Source organism: Labeo rohita, chromosome 2, assembly GCF_022985175.1.
Source record: "Labeo rohita strain BAU-BD-2019 chromosome 2, IGBB_LRoh.1.0, whole genome shotgun sequence".
Taxonomy (NCBI): domain Eukaryota; kingdom Metazoa; phylum Chordata; class Actinopteri; order Cypriniformes; family Cyprinidae; genus Labeo; species Labeo rohita.
In genome coordinates, this window is record NC_066870.1 from 14,257,116 (window position 1) to 14,278,478 (window position 21,363).

General features: G+C 36.2%; 1 protein-coding gene across 1 annotated transcript in view; it reads right to left on the bottom strand.

Moving 5' to 3' along the window:
- The window catches only part of dpydb (dihydropyrimidine dehydrogenase b), a 176,146-nt gene that overhangs the window by 63,704 nt on the left and 91,079 nt on the right, over nt 1-21,363 (bottom strand). Inside the window, 2 exon segments of the mRNA XM_051126299.1 lie at nt 5,853-5,921; nt 11,566-11,730. Coding sequence (XP_050982256.1) covers nt 5,853-5,921; nt 11,566-11,730 — 234 coding nt within the window.

Sequence of the window (21,363 nt, forward strand, 5' to 3'; positions counted from 1 at the left end):
ATCATAATAATGAGCCTTTAATTGCCTATAGCCTAATAAGTGCTCAAATGCATGTAAAAAAAGCTTGCCACAGTGCACCGGCAGATGTAATAATTATGAATGTTTCTGGGAAAAACAGCAAGGGACTGCATTAACTTTTTAATAAGTTATTGATAAACTAGTGCTTCTTTGTTTTCGGTTTAAGTGACACTGACTCGTCATCTCCACAGTAGTGATGCGCCTGTATGCATGTTTCATACATATTACACAATCGGAGAATATTTGTTTTCTATTTAAATTGGTTCATTTAAAAGTTGACATTTCACTCTCTATAAATATATTTTTAATGTCTGTGAGACAAGTATACACGGCGTTTCGAAGTTTCGAACTCAAGTTCAGAGACCAAGACGGCAGAAAGCGCATCCTGTTGGCTTTAATTATTTTACAAAAGCACAACGTTTTGTTGCTATTCTGAGTTCATACAAATAAACATAGAGTCTTTACAGGTTCGAAAGATGTATTACTTTTATCTGTATGACCAAACACATATTTGAAGAGCAAGCGATTGCCCTGGTGCCTCAAACTATCATGCAGTAAGCGCGATACTATTCAGCTTCCACACTCCACACAGACACTTCAATAGCGCACATTTTTCTAGGCTAACATTAGAATAAGTGGCCACATAAAGTTACTACTACTTACATATTTCAGATGAAAAGCCATATTTGAGGTCGATGAAAGATAGGTAAGCATTTGGATGTCCTGCCTGATGTGCTATTACCACATAAAACAGCCGTTAATGATCTGTCTGTCACGGACTGCGTGACTTCAGCACTTCCTGTGGATTTTTTTTTGTTTTTTTTTGTGACTAAGCGACTAATAAAATTTTGGTCGACTAAGCCTCTTCTCATTGATAGTGATGGTTAGTCGTCTATTAGGGGGCAGCCCTACAATAAATAAATAAAAAGTCACAATTACCTTATTTATTCGGTAGCAGAAACAGCCTTCCATACATACCAATATTTTGCGGTACACTCATTATGCATTATCCAATAGACAGACCCTAATATCAGGTATAAACAGGGCCATAGTGTAGGTTGTTTTGTAATGTGTATTATATCACAGGCATGTTGAAGAGGAAGAAGATTGTCATAAGTACAGAATGATTTGACATGATTGTACACGAAACTTCCCACTAAACTCCCTCACAAACATGTCTTCCTCATTGGTCTTGAAGCTCACTGTCACGCCAGCCTCCTCGCTGCACGAGCCAAATCTTCTTCTGGGTTTTCTCAATGTAAATGTACATGTGTGTGGGTTCGCTGAGCATATTTGTGTGTGTGAGTCTGTGAAGGCGTCGAGGAGTTAAACTGGAAGGTACGAGAGCGTACGACACCTCAATTAGAGCACCAGCAGCAGTAAGTGTTAGTGATGGCAGGGTCCTGTCCGCATTTACATACTGTACGTCCTGTCTAAATCAGCACCGGTTGTTTACATACAGAACGAAACAGCTCCAGCGGGAATTATAACACCTCAGAGAACACGCACACACACATACGTCGGATGCAATAACGTCAGGCTGCAGAAACCCTCAAGTATACGTTAAACAAGCAGCTCCTCTGCATTTGTCAATTTTAGCTTTTACCTTGTCAGGGCAGGCATCCTTGTTAGGATAGGGGTTTGTCAAAAAAAATGTTTAGGGGTTCAGAGAAATAGTTGACTCAAAAATGAAAAATTTGAAACTTGTTTGATTCCTCTTCATCCATCTTCATTACATTTTAAGACAAAATAGTGCTATGAAGTATCATAAAGGTAGTTCATACTAGTTTGAATTTGCAGGCTGCAGGTATATTCTATTAAAGTTAGAGACAGCAGTAAAACAACAAGGCAAATAATAATTAAAATTACAGGATATAATAATATGTATTATATCCTGTTCTGCTGTTTTGTCATTCAATGTGTTTGTGTGTGTGTTTTTTTTAAAGAAATTATCCATTTTATTTACTGCAAGGATGCAATGAATTGATTAAAAGTAAGTAAAGGCAGTAAAGACCATGCATTATGGTTTCCACAAAAATATTAAGCAAATGTTTTCAGCATTGATAATAATCAGTAATAAATTCTTGTTCAAAGGACCTTGAACTTTGCATCTTGTTTTGGTGTGCGGATCTTTTATGATTTTTGTATTTTCCTTCAATTGATTGAATCTGCGCACCCAAGTACAAACATTATTTTTCCTTTATGTAATTAGCGCAGAGTTTGCTATATTTTTTAGCACTGATAATGAAAAATGTTTCTTGAAAACCTGTTAATGCACAATGACCATTTTAGATTGACAAACTGTAATACTGAAGACGTTGTTCTACTGATTAATGCTGTCTAAACCATGGAAATAAATGTGTGTAAGCTGCTAAATCATATAGAGAAGGACTTTATACATTATATTCTGACAAACTAAAGTTAACACAGGGCTCAATGCTAAGCAGCGATAGTGTTTTCTTGGTTACTGCTGTACACAAAGCTGTGCTACGCTCATTAACACTGCTTTATAATGCATTATACAGATGCTAGATGAAAAGAAAACGGCATGTAAACGTTTATGAAAACAGATAGTTTCCCTCAGAGATACATTCATATAAACTCCTACCCCCAATTCATTATTATGACTTTCTTCTGATATTTTGTGCATTGTGAACAGTGAGACTGATCTGCCTGCTACAGTATTTTCTCCTCTTTATGTCTGTCTTCAGCATTTCTGGACCTGTTAATGGGCTTTTACAGACTAAATATAATAATAACATAATATTTCCACACAAAAAAATACCATTTTGAAACATGAATGTACTCCAGTTAATGTATGCATTGCACGGGCCATAGGGCAGTTCATATTGTCAAGCCCTGTAATGTAAGTGGTAAATATATATATATATATATATATATATACACCACCGTTCAAAAGTTTGGGGTCAGTACATTTTTATTGTTTCTTTCTTTTTTTTTTAAGAAATTAATACTTTTATTCACCAAGGATGTATTAAGTTAATAATTAAAAGTTTATTAAAAGTTAATAATAAATAATTTACATTGTTATAAAATATTTATATTTTGAATAAACACTGTACTTTTTAAACTTGTTATTCATGAAAGAATCCTGAAAAAAAAAAAATCACAGGTTCCAAAAAATATTTGGCAGCACAACTGTTGATATTATCCAACATTGATCATTCTAATAATAAATCCACATACTAGAATAATTTCTGAAGGATCATGTGACACTTAAGACTGGAGTAACAGCTGATAAAAATTCAGCTTTTCATCACAGGAATACATTCTATTTTAAAGTATGTTAAAATAAAAAACATTATTTTATATTGTAAAAACATTTTGCAATATTACTGTTTTTTTTCTATATTTTTAATCAAATAAATGCAGCCTTGATGAGCATAAGAGACTACTTTAAAGACTATTACAAGTCTTACTGACCCCAAACTTTTGAACGGTAGTGTATATATATATATATATATATATATATATATATATATATATATGTAATTTTATTTGTAAGTTCACTATAAAATAGTTGTATTTTTATTTAATATGCCCTTTTTATTTTAAAATATAATAGTATTACCACACTTCTTCATTTTTTTTTTAAATTATTTTATTAAAAAAAAAAAACTAACTAAATAAAGTCCAATATTATTATTATTATTTTTTTTGTTATATTTTATGGGTCACACTATGTGCAGCGTGAAGACTTAACCAAATCTCCAGGTACTTTTATGAGAACCAGGCTATAAAAAACATATGCGCACCTCTGCTTATAACACAAAATCACAATCCACAATCTGAATCGTGATCTTCCCAATTTTGAGATGTACTAATGAGAATATCCAGATTGGAACAAACGTATGGATTTATGTATTTGCACAATTTAAAACACAGTTGTGCATTAAACAATAAGTCATTCTCGCTTATCACATGTGACATCAGTGGATCAACCGCAGTGCTATGAAGCTATGAGAATACTTTTTGTGCACAAAGAAAACAAAAAATAATGACTTTATTTAACAATTTCTTCTTTTCTGTGTCAGTGTATGATGAATGCGTCATGGTACTATTATGAACAGTCAAAGACTAAAACGGAAAAGAAGAAATTGTTGAATAAAGTCATTATTTTTGTTTTCTTTTGCCCACAAAAAGTATTCTTCTTAAAATTATGGTTGAACCACTGATGTCACATGGTCTATTTTAACGATGTCCTTACTTTGTGCCTTGACTGTGGTAGGTCCCTTGCTGTCTATGGAGGCTCAGAAAGCTCTTGGATTTCACGTAAAATATCTTAATTTGTGTTCCAAAGAATTAAAGTCTTATGGGTTTGTAACGACATAAGGTTGAGTAATTAATGACAGAATTTTCATTTTTGGATGAACTATCCCTTTAACTTGGCCAATCACAGTCATCTATAGGCAGTCATTGCTATAGTTTTAACATTATTATTAGAGATCACGATATAAATACATCACAGTCTCAATGATTTGACTAAAAAGCACATTATGGATGTCTTCAAGATCAATCATGAGATAAAATTGTCAGATCGCAAACTGCTAGGACACTTTAGACTAGAGTAATTGCTCCTGAAAATTCAACATTAAAATCTCACCAACCCTAAATTTTTGAATGGAAGTGTTTTATATTATATTATATTATTATAACATAGCAGCAGCAACAATAACCTACAACTACAGCAATAAACAACAGCAGCAGCAAATCAGCAGCAGCGTGGCAGATCTATTCCACCAAGACCAAAAACATTAACACTGTCATATCCATTACCATGCTAAAATCTTCCAAGAATTGTCAGGGAAGAAATATTGATAATAATAATAAAAATAATAATAATAATCAATGTTTTTTTTTTTTTTAAACAGCAAATCAGCATATTAGAATGATGAATGAAGGATCATGTGACACTGATGACTGGAGTAATGATGCTGAAAATTTAGCTTTGATCACTGGAATAAATAACTTTTAAAAAATATTCAAATAGAAAACAGTTATTTTAAATAGTAAAAATATTTCACAATATTACTGCTTTTACTGTATATTGGATCAAACAAATGCAGGCTTGGTAAGCAGAAGAGCATTCTTTAAAAAACATTAAAAATCTTACTGTTCAAAAACTTTTGACTGGTAATGTATATTATGTTATATATAATTGCATGGACAACTTGAACTATATATGGTGCTTTTTTTTGTCATTTTGGAGCTTGACAGTTTGGTTTTTGACTCACTTTCATTGTATGGAAAGGAGTGGCTAAAACATTTTTCAGTATTTCTCCTTCTGACAAAGAAAAGCATACTTAGTCAGGGTCAGTGTGGTTATTATACAGAAAGCGGGTTTGTTTTGCCTATAGGAAACATACATTTTTATAAAGTTTTACAACTTCTCATTCACAGTTTGTGAGCACAGTTGGCTTCTGTCACCCGAAAGGCTGAAATCCAATGATACAGTATCTAATGCAAATTTAATGTAAAAGCCTCTTTCCACAGAACCAATGAGGCTTTACACTATGAATATGGATGCGACTGTGTTTGTCACTGTGTTGAAAATGTGTGCGATAAACAAATGCTTCTTTTTTATGATATACTGAGGAAAAAAAAAACTTAACATTAACAGACTTTCAAACATGTAAATGAAATGGATATCTTGAAGAACAAGATCTTCAGAACATTAACTAATTTCACGGATTCATGTTTCATTTACTTTTCATGCTTCCAATAAGCCTGATTAATCTCTGAAGTTGGGAAATGTGTAAGGAGCAAACAGAGCAAACTTGCTAAACACAAACACACAGGGAATGGTGGCTTACCTCAGCCATCTTTGCCAGCTCAGTCCAGTCAGCTTGGTTGTAACCGCACATAATACTGGCAATGATAATCTAGACAAAGAAGAAAAGAGTGTGAGGAAAACCTTAGGGGGAATGAAAATGACTGATGAAGTGCGATTTCACCTGATGCGCTTGCACTAAATCCACCACTTTTTCTAATCCACATTTATTTATTTCATTTTTTAACAGCCCGGCTCCCAGCAAAAGCTATTACCCCGCCTTATACTGTGCTGCTTTATAATTCAGTGCGTTTGTAGACGCCCAGTGGCACGCACGTATTATTAAAACAATAAAAACATCACGCTGACGGCATTATTCAGCTCCTCTGTGGCAAGGCAGGATTTAGCTGTATTACTCTCTCTGTATGCGGAGACACTGTAATCGCACCATAAAGCGGAAAGATATACGCCACGTGTCTCCTCCTCGCCTGGCGCTTTTAAGGGAAACAAATCGGCATGCGGGGTGCTGGGAGGAACGTTTGGCGGCCAAAGCATGTGTTGAAGTTTATGAGTCTATCCATCCTGGATCTCGCCAGGACCTGGGGGACCTGTAGCGCCTCTAACCCCACCTCCTCTCATCCGCTCACCCCTGGGAGCTCCGCTCAGCCACACATACTGAGGCATGGCACGGAAAGCGGCGGTGATGTTTTATTAGTGTCAGGAGAATAACTGAGGACCGGATCCCTGTATATACACGCAATATAAGATCAAGTCAGCTCTTTTTGCTGTCTTGCATTTAGCAGAAATTCAAGCTTGAGATGAAAGAACTTGAAGCATGAATGGATTTTTCCTTTAAAACCTTTACACAACTGTACGTTCTTTATCATAACGTCAGATTCTACTTCTCACTGTATAGTCATAATATAAGTAGCAATCATGTACATTTTGGCTGAGGAGGATAACTGAAGGCCGGGTCTCTGTCTGCACATGACTATCTGTAATACACTGTAACATAAAGTCGGTTCTTTTTGCTATCCTGCATTTAGAAACTCGAGTTTGAGATGAAATACGTCTTTGAATGTGCATGCAGGGCATTGCTCTACCCCTTTCTAATCAGACAGAGAAAACGAAGTGAGCGAGACAGGCTGCGTCTCTAAGAAGCAGGAATCACCCTGTTATCGCTTTAATAACGCTGTGCTGAGGTAACCGAGCCCGTCCGCCAACACTGGCAACACTGGCCCTCTAGGGACCCCCATTGCTGTGGAAACTGTCAATCATGTGGTGATATGAGGAAATTAAAAAAGAGAAGGGGGCGGGGTCGCATCTTCTTCTCCAAGCCACGTTTATTCTCACAGAGAGTGTGTTTGTCAGGCTGAAATGTGTGAGCGGGTATAATTTGACATTATTGCGGTGGTTTTGTTATTCATTACGCCTCTCTGAGTATTCATTTCATCCAGCGGCGTGCGCCCATCACCCCTGACCACGAACCAGTCACACGCTGTGATGAGCTCCGCTGAACACACACTTCAACATTCCCTAGAGCGTGGCCCGCGCGGGTCACGACATTCCGACGAGGAGCTTTGGGGGAAAATGGAAATTGTAAATAGTAAATGGAGATAATGGGCGTGTTGAATAGCTGAAACCTGCGCAAAATCGATGAGCATTATCAATGAGAGTCTTGCTGAACTATTCCGTTTGTATATTATGTTTATCTCACTGGATGCTCCAAAACCGAATGTGCTGCCCTCAGAGGAAACATTTTAAGAGGGGATTGGTTAAATGTTAATTATGACTCCTCCTGAGATGCCAAAATTCGAATATATCCTCTGTGGAGAAGGCAATTCTGGGATGCACTGCGGTGGGAAGTGAAAACACAAATCTAACATGATGGATGAGGTGAAGTGGGAGAGAGTGTTGACCATAAATAAACTTATTTCATTCACAAAGTAGGTCTGTGTAAATAAAAACTGATTAATTTACCCACACCGTAAAGAGAATGCCACATGCGGCTTTTTCTAAATGAACTGGTTTGACAAAAGTCACAAATTTTTTTTAATATGACCAGCTTGCTCAAGTACTCCTCTCTGTGCTAATCAGGCTTGGCCAGCTGACCAATCAGAGCAAAGCAGACTTATGGAAGGGAGGGATTTACAGACATTTCACTCAGAACTGCTTGAACGAATCGTTTCGAAATCATGGACAAATGACTGTAAGTATAAATGTATACTCTGGGAAAATGACAATGTTTTCTAACTTTAGATGCATTTAAAACTGTTGTGACAATATTAGGAAAAAAAAAAAAAAAAAACATATGATCTGCTTTTTAAAATACATTCAGTTATGTTTTTTATAAAAAAAAAAAGTTCTGAATATGGTATTAAAGCAGAGATTTCGCACTGCTGCTTCTTTTGAACTGAGGTGCTTTAGCGATCTCTCACTAAACATTAAACAACAGCAAAACAGCATTTATCATTTGAATATTGTAATAAAATGGACAGATTTTGAAAACTGAGACTTTATTTCATGTCAAAAGTAACAAAGCACCAAGCTTATTGCGATTTATTCTATGGGAGGTACAGTGTTCCTGAAAACAGAAAACAGTCTAGACTAATTGATTCTTGGGATTTAACAATCGATATTGTTTCATAAAAATGAGAATCAATTAAAATTGAGAAATTTGAGAAACTTTTTTTTTTTTTAACCCAGCCCTAGTGTAGGGATGGGTGATATGTTATTGTTTGTGATATACCAGTAAAAATTTCCCCACAATAAAAATTGGTCTTCCTGCAATAATAATGATAAAGTCTACAGTAGCACATGTGCGATACAGTTTTGCATGTGTATGAGCCTGTTTACAAACCTGTTGTCTAACAAAGATAGAATTTATTGACATGCTTTTTCTCCAAATTAACTTCATAACATATTCGAGTGTTTGAAATAACCTTGTTCGATCAGATGTGGTTTCATATCACAGAATGACACAGAAATCATACTGTTTTATAGTATTATAAAAGCTGTCGATTAGCACTGGATTATAAATATACTTTATCCTTATAAAAATACCTTAGAATCCTTAAAGAACACAGACAAACCATATATTTATATTTATAAACCATACAATTAAAATTTCTCTATCTGCGTTTTATTCAGCAACAGCGATAACCTGTAGCCAAAGCCAATAGAAGACAAGTCTGCAACCATTAGCCAAAAAAGCATAATGGCTAAAGCTAACGGTTCCGGTCTGGCAGTATGTGGGAAAGGAGGCCAGAGGCCGTTTTTTTTTTTAATGGATGTCAATGGAGGAGAGGCTGTACTAAGCTGAATAAACAACCTTTTAGAGGAAACAGCTTATCATTTTAATGAATCGACAGCCTATCTGCTAATCTTCAACATGTTTTACACTAAATAATACTTTCGGATGGAACTATTTTTAGAGTTTACCACGAAAAAAATGCTGCTTTATAAAAGAAGTCACTGACTTTTAGCGACAGGTGGGATTCAGCTTACGGCAATTCTCATTCATTCCTATGGTATCCGTAAATGGCGATTGGGTATCGCACAACTCTTTGAAAGAAGGAAATTCAATGACGTCAAGGCTGTAATGTGATTGGTCATTAACCCTTTCACGCGTACGATCACACCAGTGTGATCATTCTTGGCTGGTCCCTGTAGCGTACGATCACACCGGTGTGATTCGAACGTTCAGCGCGTCACGTGATCAACTGCTGAATTCAAATCTGCTTTGACGCTTCGGCTGGTGCTGAGCCACATTGGACGCGCTGAGCGCTTGTCATATTATCACAACTATTCCGTGTTTTCAACCATATAATGCTTATTTTAGGTTTCAGACATTTAAATACACATAAGTCCTAGTAAAACGATGCATTTATAGTTAGTTCCAATACACGCCAATGTCTATGGCAGCGGCAATAATGATCCTTACAAATGTTATCTGACGACATGTTTTATTGATATCATATGCACATAAAGTTTACTCTGCTCTTCTCCAAGCTCACCAGAGACTTACTTCAATGTTTTTCAGGAGGAAAGGATGAATTTGCGTTTTGTAAATACCACAGCTTGGATTCAGCCCGAACTAACATGGCGGCGCCCATCACTCGGCATAGATCAACTAACACGCTCATTATAAAAGTGTTTAAACCTCCAAATACATTTACTTGCACATATTTCAGAATCAGAATATCAGATATTTCATAATACAGTAAGCACGTTTGTGAATATTAATAATAAAAAGGGAAAAACGATATAAAAGTAATACATGTGTCATACAGCGCTATTGCAGCTGCGTTGTGTCACGTGACAAACACAATGCGTCGCCATGGAAACAACAAGGCTATACGTTCTAAATAATGGTCGCCTAAATAAAAACTCACCCTGGGGGCTCAGATAGAATATTTTAAACTCACGTGTGAAAGGGTTAAGGGACACGTGATCCAAGTTGACCGTTATGCTTTCTCCAGTAGTAAGTAATACAGTCCCTCTCATCTCCCTATAGCAGTGGTTCTCAACTCCAGTCCTCGGGGCCCACTGCTCTGCACATTTTGTATGTTTCTGAATCTGACACACTCAGCTTAGTTCATGGATCTTTCTCCTAAGAAATGATGATCTGAATCAGGTGTGGTAAATGAGGGAGACATACAAAATGTGCAGAGCAGTGGGCCCTGAGGACTGGAGTTGAGAACCACTGCCCTATAGTAAGAAAATCTCTGTTGTAGCATCAGTACTGTTACTTCTGCTATAAAGCATATGTGGAGTTTCCGCGCAAGGGCACCCTCTGGCTTTACATTATACGTATGTACTCAGTTATGTCTATTTTGGGTAAAAACAGAAAAGGCAGTATAATAGAGGAAAGATAATACTTTTCTCTAAAGAAACAGGATTCCCTAAATTATCACCAGTGAAAGCGTTATTGTAATAATACCAGAAATTATCGTGATAAATTTTTAAGCCCATTTCACCCGTCCCTACCCTAGTGTGAACCTACTTATTGAATTCTGCTGAAATAAATATAAAAAAAAAAATATATATATATATATATATATATATATATATTATTGCACAATATGATGTTCAATTTAGGTTTGGATGTAGCCTAAGAATATAGCTGCCTATGTAGACATTGAGGTAGATACCAGTATGAAAAAATAAACCCACAGACACATCTGTGTGAAGGAGGGATTCAAGGGGTTAGTGTGAAAAGTGACGTTGTGCTTCATAATTACACCCTGTAATTCAAAATTAATCTCACCCTTGAGTGAAGCAGGCAGACAACAAAAGTTGAGGAAGTTATTTTGTGCTCAAACGGGCTGTCTCATTGCAAATGATTAGAGAGAAAAGAGATGGCTGATTGCGATGAAAAGAACACTACAAAAAGCTATTGTCATCTGCCTGCAGAGCGACTGAGAGGAGGGAGGAGAAGAGAACGAAGGCCTTGGAAAATCTTCTATTAGTGAGATTCTATTACACAATTACTCGTGAAGCAGTTAACATGCACAGAGCAAAAGCGACTCAAATTACTGAGGGACAGAAAACGAGGGAAAAAGATGGCACCTCTATTATAGAGAATTATGGCTGTTGATAAAACACTGACAGGCTCCCCAGCCACAAAAAGTGAGAAACAAAGTAATGAATCACATTATGAGAAAACTTCTGTAGGAATAAGAGTAAAAGAGAAGGAGAGATAGAGATGAGATAAGGACAAGAGAAGCCACACGCTGAGCTGAAAGTGAACTCACATTTTTGGGGAAGTCTGCTTTAAGTTCGGCCACGCTCTTGCACCAGTAGGCGGCTGTTTTTTCACTAATGAGCTCGATGTTGAGGAACGAGCCCTGGCCAGGGCCGAAAATGTGACCTGAGGTAGTCCCACGCACGATTCGCGGTGACACATTGGTCACCAAATCCTGCAAGAGAGAGAGAAACTTTGTCACTCTTCACTAAACTGCAATTAGCACTGAGAAACCACATTCGCTAGGCTGAAAGTGATCAGACTTGGAAACTGAATGCATTTTTCCACTGAAACCTTTAGACACACATCTGTGCTTTCCATATCAAAATGTCAAATTCCACAAATGCTGGCTATATATTCATGATATAAGCATCAATCAAGCACATTTCAGCCTTTTTTTCACAATTAGGAGAAAACTATGATGAATGAATTGATAAGAGCATGGCCCATTAGTAAGAGCAATTAGGATTCATTTGCATGTGTTAATTAGGAGCCACGCAATTTTAAACAATTAAGATAACCAGGGCTGTCACGTGCAACAATTTTTTATGGGAGCACCAGAGGCAAGATAACCAAGTTGACCAAACAAAACTTAATTTTCTTTACATAAGGGTCAGATGGGATAGACGAGTACAGGCGTTTTCAAACATTTCAATACCTGGGACTCAAACATGATTATGATAGTAACAGTACTAAACCTGTTTTTAATTAAACCTATTTTGTTTTTATAATGCAGCATCTTTAAATGTTGCTTTTCAGCTCTACAAAAAAGGAAAAAATATGAAGGCAGCTATAGTTGAGGTCATAAGTTTATATACACCTTGCAGAATCTGCAAAATGTTAATTAGTTTACCAAAATAAGAGGGATCATACAAAATTCATGTTATTTATTTATTATTTTTTGTTATTTATTCAGGTTCTGACCTGAATAAGATATTTCACATAAAGGATGTGTACATACTGTCCACAAGAGAAAATAGTTGAATTTATGAAAATTTTTAAATGTTTAAATGTGCTTGATTCTTACTGTGTTGTTATCTGAATGATCCACAGGTTTTTTTTTAGTGATAGTTGTTCAAGAGTCCCTTGTTTGTCCTGAACAGTTTAACTGCCCACTGTTCTTCAGAAAAATCCTTCAGGTCCCACAAATCCTTTGATTTTTCAGCATTTTTGTGTATTTGAACCCTTTCCAACAATGATTTGAGATCCATCTTTTCACACTGAGGACAATTGAGGGACTCACACGCAACTATTATAGAAGGCTCAAATGCTCACTGATGCTTCAGAAGGAAACATAAAGCATTACGAGCTGGGGGGTGAAAAGTTTTTGAATTTGAAGATCAGGGTAAATTTAACTTATTTTGTCTTCTGGGAAACATGTAAGTATCTTCTGTAGCTTCTGAAGGGCAGTACTAAATAAAAAAATTAAAAAATTAAAAAATAGATATTTGGCAAAATACGAAAAAATGTACACATCTTCATTCTGCTCAAAAGTTTTCACCCCGACTCTTGACGCATTGTGTGAGTGCATCAGTGAGTGTTTGAACCTTCTGTAATAGTTGCATATGAGTCCCTCAGTTGTCCTTAGTGTGAAAAGACGGATCTCAAAATCATACAGTCATTGTTTGAAATGGCTAAAATACACAATAATGATAAAAAAACTAAAGAATATGTGGGACCTGAAGGATTTTCCTGTAGAACAGTGGGCAGTTTAACTGTTCAGGACAAACAAGGGACTCATGAACAACTATCACTAAAAACAACAAACAAACAAACAAAAACAGATCATGATCCAGATTGAATCATCCAGATAACAACACTATATTAAGAATCAGGCATATGTAAAATTTTAAAAGGGTCATTTGTATAAATTCAACTATTATTTTCTCTTGTGGACTACATGTAAATGTCTTTTATGTGAAATATCTTATTTAGGTCAGTACTAAATACAAAATAACATGCATCTGTATGAACCCTCTTATTTTGGTAAAATAATGAACATTTTGCAGATTCTGCGAGGTGTATAAATAACTGACTGTAAATACTTATCTGTAAATAATTAAAAAGTATTTATTTTACATTTTTTATTAAAGAGATAGTTCACCTAAAAATGAAAATTCTATTCTGTTAATTGCTCACTCTCATGTCGCTCTAAACCCATAACACTAATTCATCTTTGGGATCTTCATTTGTGTTCTTTAGATGAATAAAGGGCTTACGAGTTTGGAACAACATCAGGATGAGTAATTAATAACAGAATTTAGATTTTTGGATAAACTATCCCTTTAATGTAAACAACTAAAGATGTCAATCTAACATAATCGTTAGTAATTTCATATGTTCTGAAAGCAGAATGAAATAGTATTAATATGGCAAATGTGTTAAAAATGATACTGACATCCCTAGAAAATACATCATGTAAAATCTTTTGTCTCTGTAAAATGTTTCTTTGAACTCCCCCTGGTTGATTGGTTGTACATTGATTTCTGTGGCAATGATTTATACAAACATTTCTTTCTGCCTCGAAAATAGAAACATAATAATAAAAAAAAATGTTGCCGCATGTGAGCTTCTGAAAATAACTACAGCACATCTATCTGTTACCGTACCTACTGTACACTAAGTTTTCCTTTAGAAATGCTGGAAGAGAAAAACATCTTTATTACAATGAAACACATTTGTAGTGAAACTGGAGCATCTTCCGATCACAAACGCCTACGTGAAACGCCTCCGAACGTGAGAGCGTTAAACCTACCAGTGATTTGTTGCCTGTGGTTTGTAGCTTCCGTTTCAACACAACATCTGCCTTCAAAGCTAATACAGTGTCTCCACAGGAATGATATACATCGGTTAAGTTAGAAACTCAACGTAGCCGTCATTGCTGATCGGGGGGACGTGTGGACAAATTGTCTGGAGGTGTTTGAGATGTATGAGGTAATAAGAGAATAGAAAACACTGCGATTACCAAGTACTCACATTACTCACATCTCCACCTACATGTACACTTTCAGTGTGAGTACCCTCTTTAAAGTAATGCGTGTGAAGGATATCCAGTGGTAAGTAAATAATCTCTGGTTCTCTGAGCCCATTAGCATGCGTTAACCTGTCAAACATTAGCCTGGGTTGAATTCACACACTTTTTTTTTAGTCAGAGATGAGGTCAGTGGTTTGCCGTGGCCGCGTGTGTGGCGTTCGACAAACTGAGGGGGTTATCAGACCGGCACAGCCCAGTAATCCCCCCTTTTAAACCAGCACCTCTCCCAAAAGGAACACGCATGATAAGAGAGTGATCAAATGTCATGCCATGCGCCACACTCGAGCGTCCGAGGAAGCTCTCTGATAGGCCAGCCTGGAGGCATATTCAAGGTAATTACAGACACTGCGGTTACGCCGTCCCGACGAGCTGCCAACCCCCACTTCCTATTTTGCGCTCTCCTCTGGGAAAATCTCCGGTTAAATATTAGTCTGTCTGCCATTTAAACAGTCCAGCTATTTTTTAAGCTGACACAGGAAAGCATTCGGCCACAATTATCTCTACGGCTATAGCCGTCATTATGTTGACACTCCTGTGAGGGAGGGTGCAGAATCCTTTCCCGCTGCTATTATTTTTGCAGTGTCCTTGCGTTTGAGCTCAGGTCCGCCGCAGATCAAGGGGCGAGTGACCGTGACTGGAGATTGCAAAACAATTAGACCTTACACAGTCGCTGGCTGCAGGTTTATGTAAGCAAATTCTTGGAAGCACAAGTTGGGGACCGCAGTTGTTGACGGCAGATTAGATGTATAGCTAAAGCAACCCGATTTACCTCAGGATGTGACGTGGAAAACAGCTAAATGGCCTTGATGGTAATGACGTGCGTAACTGCTTTTCCATCTGCTGCTTATTTTTTCAGACCTTAATGCCAACGAATGGCACAGGATAAGCTTTAAATTTAATGTCAGTGTTATTTACTTTTTTTGTAGTTATCCAGAGCAGGCTTTTATAAATCAATCAATTCTTGTGGCATGGATGTCCTGGAAAGTCAAAAAAATGACCTTTACTTTCAAGTCTAGTCCTTTTTTTAATTGAAAAGTCTATACATATAGTATATTGGCTGTGGCTTTAAATCATCGTCTTTCAAAACTTTCAGCAGTCATGGCCACTTTACTAATTGATATATTCACATTTTACAGAGCGGTTCCTCTTTGCTTTTCACTCAGTTCAGCAGTCTGGGATTTTGGTTCTGTAAAGTGAAGGGAATTTGAGTTTGATTGGTGAGGACAAATGTCCCTGTATAACTTCACATCAACAAATACTCTATAGATCGAGTTTTCTGGAATGATCAGCTTTTTCAATAGCTCTGTACATGGCCACACTCATGTTGATATTTACTGACTATATAATCAGACAATTATCTTAGATGCAATAATATGTTATATTGTGCATATAGGTTTCTTACAACTGCTTTTGATTCATATACTACCAGAAAATCGCACACAAATATGAACTGCTTTGTGAAAGTAGTACAGTAGGTATCTCAACATCACAGATGGTGTGTCGCAAACTGCTAATGAAAAGATATACACTCAATACACGTTTCCTAGCAGATTTCAATGGTATAACTTCTTAATGCAGGAAGTCATTGAACAGCACTAAGGACACAATGATGAGAACGTACAACAACAAGGAAAGATCTCAGTCATTAAAAGCGATGAATGCTGCTTGTATGAGATATTTTTCAAGGCCTGTATAAAATCAACATTTAGCATTGAAATACACAGTGAAGATGTTGTGTATACGCTTATTAAAGTAGCACTTGACTTCACTAAGGACATATAAATATTTGAGCTATTACCCATATCAGAGAAATACTTCACCCAAAAATGAAAATTATTATGTTACTCAGCCTCAAAATCTTTGGAAACCCATAAATATTTCTGTCTACATAAACACATTTGGAGCTATTTAGCTGAAAGTCCAAGCTGCTTTGTTCCATACAACAAAACTAACAAATTTTTTTGTTTATTTATTTATTTATATTTTTTGTGAACAATATTTAATTTATTATTTTTTGTTTATATATTACTTTAGAAATATGAGTGATTTATACACTTTTTTGGGTCATACTTTGTAATATTTGCTTTGTTTTCTCCTTGGAGGAAATGCTCCTGACATATGTATGTGATGCGATCTGGGAAAACCTGTTGGATGCCACACTGGGATGTTTTCAGAAAATTTGAAAAATAGGTTGAATGTCAATCTTTTGTCAAAATTAGGTTTTCATTAAGTTATTATTCTATAACATCTTGTCTATCATCTCTGAAAATATATTGGCAAAATTCACTTATTTAGTGCAGAAAAATAGCGATTTATTGCAGCAAGCAGAAATGACTGTGTCTTTCTCTTATGTTGTGAGGAGGTGCTTTCTCTGAATACCACAAAAATAGCTCATTTATAAAATTAAACAAAATAAACCACATAACATATTTAATATCAATGCTCATTCTCTGCCAGTCCTGTGTAAACTACGGCACGTGTTTTAGTTTATCAATTTATTTTTTTAATATCATGAGATGGCGATGCACAACAACGCAGTCTGAAGTACTGTAGCTGCCTACTTAAACGATCTTACTCATCTCAATCTGCTCAATCTTGGTGATGTCAGTGCCCTAAATAATGTTATAATGGACTATTTCACATCCAGTGATCGGATCGGATAATGAAGTTACTAAAGAGGAGGAGTCCGTTGACAGTCTGTTTTATGCACAGTGTGCAAACAGTTGCACTGCGCTCGCTTTTCTAAATGTAAACTACAAAGCAGGCTGCATTATTCATGCTATCTAAACATACAAGGGATGATCAACTGTTTGAAGACTATGCCAATGATAAACAATGGAAAACAGACGTTAGTCTGTTTGTGTAATGATGCAGTATAGCGCTCCTGACTTGACAGACAGCTCTCGTTAAACCCAAGAACTGAAAGTAAAAGCCGTCACTTTAAACTTTTTTTTCTTAAAATTCCATTCCTGAAAATAATAGCTATTAGCCAACATAAGACAGCCATAACTTTTCGTTTAAGCTAAGTACAAAGTAAAAACAGTTTTGGAAAGGGCTTGAACACAGCTTTCATATGGTATCAAAACCTAACAAAGGTAAACCATTTCACCATGTGCTGGGTTTTCCTAGATCGCATCACATATAATGTATACAGTTGAGGTCAAAAGTTTACATACACCTTGCAGAGTGTGCAAAATGTTAATTATTTTACCAAAATAAGAGAGATCATACAAAATGCATGTTATTTTTTATGTAGTATTGACCTGAATAAGATATTTCACATAAAAGACATTTACATATAGTCCACAATAGAAAACAATAATTGAATTTATAAAAATGACCCCGTTCAAATGTTTACATATGCTTGATTCTTAATACTGTGTTGTTACCTGAATGATCCACAGCTGTATTTTATTTATTTATTTTTTTTTTTTTTTGGTTAGTTTCCTTGTTTGTCCTGAACAGTTAAACTGCCAGCTGTTCTTCAAAAAATCCTTCAGGTCCCACAAATTCTCTGTTTTGTCTTTTTGTTTTTTAGCATTTTTAGGTATTTGAACTTTTTCCATCTTTTCACACTGAGGACAACTGAGGGACTCATATGCAACTATTACAGAAGGTTCAAACACTGGCTGGTAAGAAAAATGATGCATTAAGACTAGGGTGTAAACTTTTGAACAGAATGAAGATGTGTACATTTTTCTTATTTTTCCTAAATATCATATTTTTGTCATTTAGTGCTGTTCTTCAGAAGCTACAGAAGATATTTACTTACGTTTCTCAGAATACAAAATAAGTTAAATTTATCCTGATCTTTAAATTCAAAAACTTTTCATTCAGGCTACAACACAGTATTAAGAATTAAGAAGTGTATGTAAACTTTTGAAAAGGGTCATTTTTATAAATTCAGCTATTATTTTCTCTTGTGGATTATATGTAAACTTCTTTTATGTGAAATATCTTATTCAGGTCAGTACTAAATAAAAAAAATAACATGCATTTTGTATGATCCCTCTCATCAGATTCTGCAAGGTGTATGTTAACTTTTGACCTCAACTGTATTTTAATATCACTATAATATTATGCATTGTTATACTTTTTACTCAAATACATTGATACAGGTATTCTAATTATATATAATTAGAATAATTATTATATATTATATATTAACTAAAATACAGCGATAAATTCATAATCACTTCATCTATGTTAGCCAATAATTAAAACTGACAAGCTGAATTCACACCTTAGCCTCACTGTTAAACATTGTGTAATGAAAGTGAATGGAGACTACAGCTGTCAAGGAAGGGTTTCAAGGTAAAATTCTCAGCCTATTCCTCATATAAAACTATCATTCAAACTTTTGTGTTACATGGAAGAAAAAGGCTCACACAATGACATTGGAAATGACATTAGGGTGAGGAAACGGTGACAGAACTTTCATTTTTTTCCCTTTAAGCAATAAAGTAAAAACCTTTTGTGCTTCAAATTTATTTTTTACAATTAAACATGGATTTAGAACTTTTTTTTTTTATTCCTCTTTGGAAGAAAAAAAAATGGTGCTTATTTTCATCTTAATAAGTCAGGGCTTCAAGCGCTGTAGAGAAAAATGAACTCTCTTAACTCCGAGGCCTTATAAAGGTGAGTGAACGTGATTTACATCTTATAAAAATATCTTTGCAACAAAAGTAAGGAATGAAAAGTTGGGCTTAAAACTCCCACTCTTCACATCGACTGATTAAAAAGTCACTACAAAGCTTCTCTTCTGTCATGAAACTCAAACTTCCCACACACGACACCTGCATTTAACAAACATAAAATTAACTGCTACATGCTAACATCCCCACGCAGGTTTCACTCACGCACCAAACTGTTTCTCGCACGCACCTCTGCCATCTCAGTGTGAAGCTTTTACTTTTCATGCTATATATTCTTTAATGAGGGCCTTGGCACTGTTGCACCCATTCAGCACCTCCAAACGCTGTTCAAGCATCTGATGCACATGTTATAGGCTGAAGGGTTGGCTATCATACAGCACGCCTGGGGCGATAATGAATTAAGAAGCACACTCAAGGACACAACAGCAGTATGTAGAGGAGGATAGTTCTTATTGATATACATGTACTGCATTAACAAATGAAAAAGAAAACCCTCTAGATACCTTCTCCCTTTTATTTTGTCATGCATTTTTTTCTTTACATACAAATATTACAGTGTGAAGTTCAAAGAAAAGATAAATTTAAAAATTGTTAAATGAAGTTGTTATTTTAGATTTCTTCATGCACAAAAAATGTTCTTGTAGCTTCATTAAATTAAGGCTGAACCACTGATGTCACATTTTAACGATGTCCCTACTATCTTTTTGGGCCTTGGATGTATCCGTTGCGTTGCTGTCTATGCAGGGTCAAAAACTCTTGAATTTAATCAAAAATATTGTAATTTGTGTTCCGAAGATGAACAAAGGTCCTACGGGTTTGGAACGACTTGAGGGCGAGTAATTAATGACAGATTTTTCATTTTTGGGTGAACTGTCCCTTTAAATTTTAAACATTTCCATCATCCAGTTATGAAAATGCCACTTAGTTAAATGTAGAGCGTCACCAAGATTTATAATTCCATGCAAAGAAACCCTTATAGCTCAGTAGCAGCAGCTTACAATCCACTGAATACAGTGTATGTTAATAACACTACAGAGTCACAAAACATGCCAAGACATCTGAATAATTCATTGCAATCATTCATATTCATGCAAACATCTACGAATGTAAAGCCATCTAAATTCACCTCTGGGAACAGACTCTTTATCTAGCTCTCTCTCTCTGGAGTTGTGTACTCAAGGTGGCTGAATCAGTGCGGGAAAGTTCCGCCCACACCATGTCTCCCTGCAGAGATACGTGCACATAACAAATTGGCATTAATTGCGGGACGGCAGCCGTCTGTCCCCAGCCACCATTGATTTCCTGCCTGCTACGGCTGGCCCACATGGGCGTGAGGGACTGAGTAGGCTGCCTGTTTTTTTTAAGGGCCTTAGCAGAGAGGAAGTGGAAGAGAGAGGACAGATGTCCTACCTAACTGTGCAACTATACCTGGAGCTGCAGTTGGGGTTAAAGCCTGTCAAGACAGTTTTCTAGAGATTGGCAATACAGACATACTTCTCTTCAAACTCAAACTATACCACTAAGTAAATCAAAACAGGGTTGTCTGTTCCACTGAAAACTAGTCTTAATGCTGCAACATACAGTTCTAGAGAAATGTGTGCTTTCAATTTGGTTGCAGCAGTGCCAAAGAAATGTTTTATTGACTTTGGTGTGGAAGAAATCTTGACAAACCTGCTCAAAGCACACAGCTGAAACCTGATGTAAGCCCACAGCTGAACCCTACTAAACACCTTTGAGATAAATTGGAAGAGCGTTCCAGGCACCATCACCCCATCATGCAATGTCAGTACCTGACCTCAATAATGGCCATATGTCAGACAAGCGTATGTCATAATAGCTATGTTCACACAGCATCTGAACATGGCTGTCAGTCCTGTTTGGAGTGCTAAATATGGTTATGCTCAAACAGTATTTGGCTATGAAAGAGACCGATAACGGCATTCTACAACCAAACTGACAGTCTTTTTAAAATTTTGCCTGAATTTTGAGATTAAGTTGTATTTGTTGTATAAATATAATCGCAGTGGACAACTAGGTGCCGGTGATGTTATTGACATACAGGTAGGGCGAGTTGTGGGTTGTACTGTGCTGTCAGTCACTAATGTTAGGGCTGTCAAAC